The sequence below is a fragment of the Vigna unguiculata genome, chromosome 6 (assembly GCF_004118075.2).
Source record: "Vigna unguiculata cultivar IT97K-499-35 chromosome 6, ASM411807v1, whole genome shotgun sequence".
NCBI lineage: Eukaryota > Viridiplantae > Streptophyta > Magnoliopsida > Fabales > Fabaceae > Vigna > Vigna unguiculata.
The window spans coordinates 13,619,316-13,626,407 of NC_040284.1; the positions used below are offsets into that span (position 1 = coordinate 13,619,316).

Sequence of the window (7,092 nt, forward strand, 5' to 3'; positions counted from 1 at the left end):
CTTTCTATTAAATTAAACCATCTCATTTTTAACTTTTTCAAATCACTCTAAATTCACCCTTCACTTTCAGCCTCTTAAATATAAACAAAGCATAAATAACATTCAATTCATCTACTTTTATTGTCCACAACTGCATTTTCACTTTTAATCTTTCAACATCAAATAATTGACATCACATTATGCTTAACATAGTACGTAATTATCTCCATTTATTACACGATTTTCCTAAACACTTTTTAAAGTTAAAGAACACATAAAAATTGTTCGTTTTCAATTTGAAAATCAATAAAATTGGTTCACATTAACAAAAATTAAGATTAAATTAGATAAAAATAAAAAATATATAAACCAAATTAAATATAAAACATTGACTCTGACACGTAACACGTGAACATTTAAAAGAGATAAAATAATTTTAAAAAATTAAAAAAACTACAAATTAACACGTGACCGTCAATTCATGACCGTTAATAAAAAAAGACCAAATTGATAAACATTAAGACATATTTAATCATAAAAACAAAATTAATACTGACTTGACAAAACTTAATAAAAATTAGAAAAAAAAATATTTTAACTAAAATTTTAAATACAGGACATGATAAATTATTTAATATTATTCTGTTTCGTTGGAATTAAACCGAGAAGGATTACAATAGTTAATCTCAACAAGATAAACTCCCTTTTGATAGTTATTTCAAATTTAAAAGACTAAAGTGTTAAATAAATATATGCTTTTAATAATAAACAGTGTATGAATGCATACATAAGACATAAAAAAATTTAAGTTAAGTGAACCTTCAAGTGAATTTTAAAAATCATATTATGTATTTAGTAAAATAAGTAATTAACAAATAATCAGAGCTATATTGATAAACAGATACAATTTTTACAGTGGATTGGGAAGGTGCATGCAGCAACCATTTTTGTGTTTAAGAATATTCTAGAGGTTTTCTACTGGAAAACCAATGACAGGCTTAATTTCTGAAGCCAAACTACGCAGCTCAGCCACCTCTTCTTCGGTTAGTCTCCACCCAAGTGCACCTACGAATTCCTTAACCTGTTCTTTTGTCTTGGCTCCAGGAATTGGCACAACATTGCCTTGTGCTACCAGCCAGTTCAGTGATACCTGATAAAAATAATTTCAAATGTAATAATAATTTATAATATCGAAGATCTCATATCGATCAGATATGGTACAAACTTTATCTTATAAACTAATTTTCTAAGATTAAATTAGACCGGAAATAAGGTGTCATTTATTGAGAACAGAAAGTAAATGTCAAAGTAAGTGCCCCCTAAATTGTTTATGCACAAGTTTTAGAGAAAGTAATGAGTTTAATTTATGCATACCTTTTAAAAAAGTTTATTCTCATTTATTTTTCTTATTTCCTTATCACATATGATAAGTGTTTATGAAAAAATTATCTACATATACCCAAAGTCACAAATCATAAGGATCAACTAGAAAAAAAATACACTTTGCTATATAAGTTTCCAGGATTAGACTTCTCTAGAATGAGAAAATGCTTACTTAGAGTTAAAAAATGTGATAAATTAACATGTTTGAAGTCTCATGTCGTCGACCCGCAATAAGGCCAAATTATAATATATTACAGGTGCAAACTTCACCTTATAAATCGATTTTGTAATCGATTTTGTAAGATAGAATTAGATTTAAAGTGTACTTATTAACATAATCTTTTATATGAACTAAAGTAGCTATAAATTAATCAAGAATGGAGCAGCCTTTTTTAACTTTACACATTTAGAAGAGTAAGATCCTACTATTCAGGTTTGTTGGTAGCACGAAAAGTTAGTTCTAGTATCTTTACTATTGCCAAAGTAGATAGAAAAATGGTGCAATATTTCAAATGTCGAACTTATAGAATGAAATTGAAGAGCAGCATGAACCTGTGTACGAGTTTTATCATACTTCTCTCCTATTTCAGTAATCTTGTTCAGTAAAGGTTGGAGCTGCAACAAAAATACACAGTTGAGGAAGTAAGTAATGTGGGTGTAAGATATCAGATCTGAATATATCAGAAGAGCACTACCCTTGTTAGGAATTCAGGAGTATAAATTCTGCCTCGAGGCCCACTTGGTGGATTATCAGGAGTGTACTTTCCACTTAGAGCACCTGTTCAAGACAAGGATGTTGCATAATTTCATTAGATGGAGTTGGAATATATTAGATAAGAACCAGAAAACCAGTTTAAGGTAAGAATGTTTGGCATGAAGTATAAAGCATTTCACTGAATGGAGTTTGAATGTTATTACTGATATGGTTTTTATCTGATCTATTATGCCTTTCAAGTATTGTTTTGAAAGTAGGTTAACTCTTTCTAGTTTCAGTGTTTGCATGAGTTTGTTAAAAATACTAGAGTTTTAAAATTCACAGCTACTACTATTACATTGAGCACATTTTCATTCATCTCCACAGAAGCTTTCTACTTATAATTTCTCAACCGGTGTCAAGGACATTGATTAGCATTTGCCATAATTATAACAATAATAATAATAATAATAATAATCATTCATGCAAAAGATAGGCCAAGATGACAAAATCCTGGAAGAGGAGGTATCAAAAGATCAAGTGCCTATGTTTCATGTCAGAGGTTTCCTGTCTCAAATATCAGTAAACCAAATTCTGTGCCATGTTCAAGTAACTAAACTTTAATAAGCAAGATTATAATTCATAAAAAATACTTTTCTTATGCCTATGTGGTTATGGCAGATATATTTAATGCAAAATTGAAAGAATATTATAAAAAATATATAGTAAAACATATAAACAATGAAAAGGAGTTCACCTTGAGCAATTGGTGAATAAGCAATTATTGTAATCCCAAGTTCATCACAGGCAGACTTTACACCATTTTCTTCAGGGGCACGGTATATGAGGCTGTAGTTTACTTGGTTTGAAGCTAATGGAATACCTCTCTTCTTCAGCTTCTCATAAGCCTCACGGAGTCTCTTTTCTAATCAAATAACACTGTATTTTCAGAGACTCTGCTGAAAATATTGTGTATACCAACAGTAACAGTGGCAGGCTTGAACAAAAATAGTAAAATCTCCAACCAATTATCAGATTCTCTATACATTCCTCCTTTGATACGCCTTAATAATCATCAATGTAACTAAGTGCTTACTAACAAAGTGAAATGCTAGAAATACACTTTCAAACATCTTCTTTTGTATACACAATCTTCTTTTGTATACACAATCTTTCAAACATCCCTGAGACCCCCACAAATTTCTGTGATCTACAATACATTCTAGGTAATTATTTATATTATATCTAACATTCATCCTACCACATTAAGATGTCATAGGTTAAGAGATTTCCCATTTTACAGTAGAAGTGTCAAATGATTTTGCATAATATTGAAGACTTCCACACATATAAAAGTCATAAAGATTTACCATTATAGTTTGAAACTCCAACAGCCTTCACTAGTCCCTTTTCAACAGCATCTCCTAGACCATCAATATACCCTGAAAGGTAAAATAATTGAGGAACTAACATTCTCTTAATCTGATCATAAGTAAAGATACATACGATTCCAAAAGTCTTTTTAAATGAATGGTTCAATGAAAAAAATTTGATACACTGTGAACCTTCATTTCCCCAAACTCCAGGCCTGAAAAGCAGGAAATATATTATCAACAAAGAATTTTGGATAAAAACTAATAGAGGATATTACATTTATACTCTTGAGATTTTTCAAATTACAAAGACCCGAGTTCTTTTAAAATTTTATACAAACTTCTCCTATGTTTTAAGAACATTACTTTTGCCACACTTTTTTTACATTACACATGCACCTTAAGTTGTAAAAACATTACAGCTACACATCCTTATAAGGAAGAACATGTAATGATGAAAATAATAGGGAGTGTAAGTGTAATTTGAAAAAATCTCAATGAATGTCGTTGTAATATACTCAAATTAATATCATTAGACAGGCTTATAAAATACTGACCAATGAAGCTGATAAAGATCTACTGAAGTCATTCCTAATCGACAAAGGGAATCTTTAAGAGCCTTGAGGACACTTTCACGGCCGAATCTCCATGGCAGTGCAGCAAACTTGGTTGCAACAGCAACCTCAACATCTGGATCCTTTTGTTTTCTTTCCTTAATATATCTTTAGATAACAAACATATGAAACCACCAATGTGAACTTTTGATAATTGCAAACTGCTTATGACAATCATGTAAGCTCATTCATACCTTCCAAGAAGAACCTCAGAGCTTACGGCTCCTAAAGCAAGCTGACAAGAAGAACACCTTTGGTGAATTTAGACTCATCAAAGAATTCTAGAAAAATGAACACTCACCCCAGAGCCATAGACTTCAGCAGTGTCGAAAAAGGTTATGCCTCCATCAATACTTGAATTGAAAGCATCTCTAGCAGCCTTCTCATTCCTGTCTACAATCACCACATAGCCATTCTAATCTAACTTTGTTCATTTAAAAACCTATTTCAATCCATTCAACTCAAAACACCATACATATTATCTGATAGAAAAGGCCACTTCATGTTGTCTCAAATCTGCAACTTTTATATAGTATTGTATAGCACCAAAGGACATCTTGAGTAAAAATTCTAAAGAAACTTTTAAGACAAAAAACAAATAAAATTCCAACAGAAACACAAACAAGTAAAAGCTTTGTAATAAAATCAGTTCCCAAGATTAACTAAAAAGTTTGTTACATTAACTACCCATAGTATTAAACTTAATTTGGAAAATCTGTATTTCCATCTATTGAATAATAGTGATGCAATACACATCTTGACCTTTCCAACAGTAGAGCTATTGATAAATAGCCAAATATATGAGGGAACACACCTTCAAAATTTAGCTAATAAGAGGGAGAACCAAACACTTAAATATCCCACCAAGCATCCCATAGTAATCGATATGGAACATGGGCACCCATAATTATCACCCTCTTTATCCTTTTTTACTTATTTTCTTCACTTTCAGTTTGTCAGCAGCATATAAAACTCCAATGGTAGATATAAGCTCAACACAAAGTAACAGACATTGATTACAAGCAACTAATTTGGTATTATCAGTCTCAGCATTAAAGAAATTGGACAAGGGTGTTTTCTGAACTGAAATGCTTCATTTTTCGGCTCCACTTGTTTTGGGTTAGACTCAATATTATTTATATCTTGAACTATGAAATCATGTGTTTGAATTCTTTACAGGTCAATTATTACTTTCACATTCACTTCTCTCCAAGTTTTGCTTTGGTACTTATTGCTTATCACCAAGACCTTAATGATACAAACACTTGCTATAACACCAGTATGTTTTCAAGAAAGTGAGCTTCCACAATCCTTATCACTCTCACAAGCCAATTGTACCAAAGTAGCCTACATATTAATGCAGATAAACGTGAAAAATATTACAATAACATCATTAACATGGGATTCCAATTCTTTCCCATCACACCTCCTTATTAGACAACTTCCGAAGATTATGGTACAGAAGCTATACACCTAAAACTGGTTTCAGACATCAAATAATGTGAAACTCTCAGGTTACAACCAACAAAGAAAGCAACAATCCTCAAATTGCTGTCAACTTCCCCACCCCCCACCAAATGGATAGGAGTTGTTGCATATTCCAACAATTACATGATTATGCTTCAAAATCAGTTGACAATTTAACTCCAACATTGAAAGCTATTTTCTTTACATGTGCAACTCACAGCCTCCATCATTGACCATTAATAGAGATAAAAAAAGGCTTAAATATTTTCCTAAAAATACCACAATGATTTTAATGTCTCTGTAATGACTGTGAATAAAATTTCAGAATATTAATCAATAAGAAATTATAATAAATACCACTTTCAAGATCATTATCTCAAAAAGTCAACAACATTTTCATAGCCCTTACATTTGATGTTAATACTTTTTTCTCTTTGTCAAGGGAATATAACTTGGTTGACTAAGTGGTTGCAAACTCTTGTATATATGTTCACTTCTCACATATTAAAATAAATCCTCTTTAATCTTTTAAATAATACCATTTTGTTAGATATAAAGATTCAAAAAGCATAAAATTTTATCAGAGATTAAAACTAAAATTTGTGATATTTTCAAGAAAGAAACCACACAAACCCCCGAAAGTAAAAAGAAAAAGTCAAAAAAGGAAACTTACCATTCCATTCCAAATCGTTCCAGAAAGTTCTATCACCCCAAGACCAAGCTCCAATTCCTAACCTTGTGACCTTCAAATCAGAGTTACCCAAATTCACCTTCTCCTCCACTACTGAATTAAGAGTAGAAGAACCCTCTGAAGCAGCAGCAGCAGCTCTTATTCTGTGAACTCTTGAGTGACACATCACAGAAAAACAACCACTGCTAATATGAAGGGCCATGGGAACAAAAAACCAGTTCAAGTCCAAAAATGGGTCTTTGGCTATGAAATTAAAAACCCAAAATATTTTATCTTTTATTGATGTTCAAAAGGACACAACTTTTAACACACGATTTCAATAAATATGATACGAGAGTGACAACTAGGAATCTAAACGTTCATTGGAAATTGACGGGGAAAAAACCACAATTACGTGCAGAAAATAAGAAAATTTTGCAACACTCTGTTGAAATGAAATGAAGAAAGTGAAAAATTGAGAATTGTGGTTTGTAGAAGAATGGTGGGGATGAAATGATACACGTCAATGCAATCCATTGGATGCAGAACCGTTGAAGTGATCACTTGTGGACCCACTGTGATATTTTATACTTTCAATTCTCAGAATTGTAACTGGTGCACGCCTATTTAGTCTTTCTTTTTTTATTTCCCTTAAACTAAAACAAAAAATATAGAATAATAAATACTTTTGTTTATTTTAACTGGTTTTTGCTTTTAATATAAAATTTAGAGTAAACAGTGTTGTAAAAGTATGAAAGTTCGTACCGCTCATTAGCAACAAACTATCATATAATAAATTATTGATTTTGTAAGTTATTTTAAAAATTTTGTAATAATAATTTCTAATCGACAGTGTAGAATTTGTTACAACACAGAGAAATTAAAGTTTAATCTTTTGCCTCGACACGAGAG

General features: G+C 31.1%; 1 protein-coding gene across 3 annotated transcripts; it reads right to left on the reverse strand.

The window, feature by feature from the left end:
* Window positions 1-847: 847 nt before the first annotated feature.
* On the reverse strand, window positions 848-6,711 carry LOC114188050 (uncharacterized oxidoreductase At1g06690, chloroplastic). 3 transcript variants are annotated; one of them, XM_028076544.1, is made up of 10 exons: window positions 6,184-6,708; window positions 4,345-4,436; window positions 4,238-4,278; window positions 3,987-4,151; window positions 3,613-3,644; window positions 3,427-3,498; window positions 2,814-2,981; window positions 2,058-2,140; window positions 1,915-1,977; window positions 848-1,129 (listed from the first exon to the last, which is right to left on the reverse strand). In XM_028076544.1, exons 1-10 carry the CDS (start codon window positions 6,401-6,403, stop codon window positions 944-946), a joined length of 1,122 nt encoding a protein of 373 aa, XP_027932345.1. In that variant the 5' UTR covers window positions 6,404-6,708; the 3' UTR covers window positions 848-943. The 3 variants fall into 3 exon arrangements, with proteins under 3 accessions (XP_027932345.1, XP_027932346.1, XP_027932344.1); XM_028076545.1 differs by having other exon boundaries at window positions 3,622-3,644; window positions 6,184-6,706; XM_028076543.1 differs by having other exon boundaries at window positions 3,427-3,644; window positions 6,184-6,711.
* Between the last annotated feature and the right edge of the window lie 381 nt (window positions 6,712-7,092).

Bases quoted from the DNA above. Each gene is read 5' to 3' on its own strand.
- LOC114188050 (XM_028076543.1), bottom strand. From the start codon at position 6,403: ATGGCCCTTCATATTAGCAGTGGTTGTTTTTCTGTGATGTGTCACTCA. The intron at 2,982-3,426 runs GTAAATCTTTAT...TTATTTGATTAG, and splicing joins TGGAGTTTCAAACTATAATG to AAAAGAGACTCCGTGAGGCT. The intron at 2,141-2,813 runs GTGAACTCCTTT...TGTCTTGAACAG, and splicing joins TTATTCACCAATTGCTCAAG to GTGCTCTAAGTGGAAAGTAC.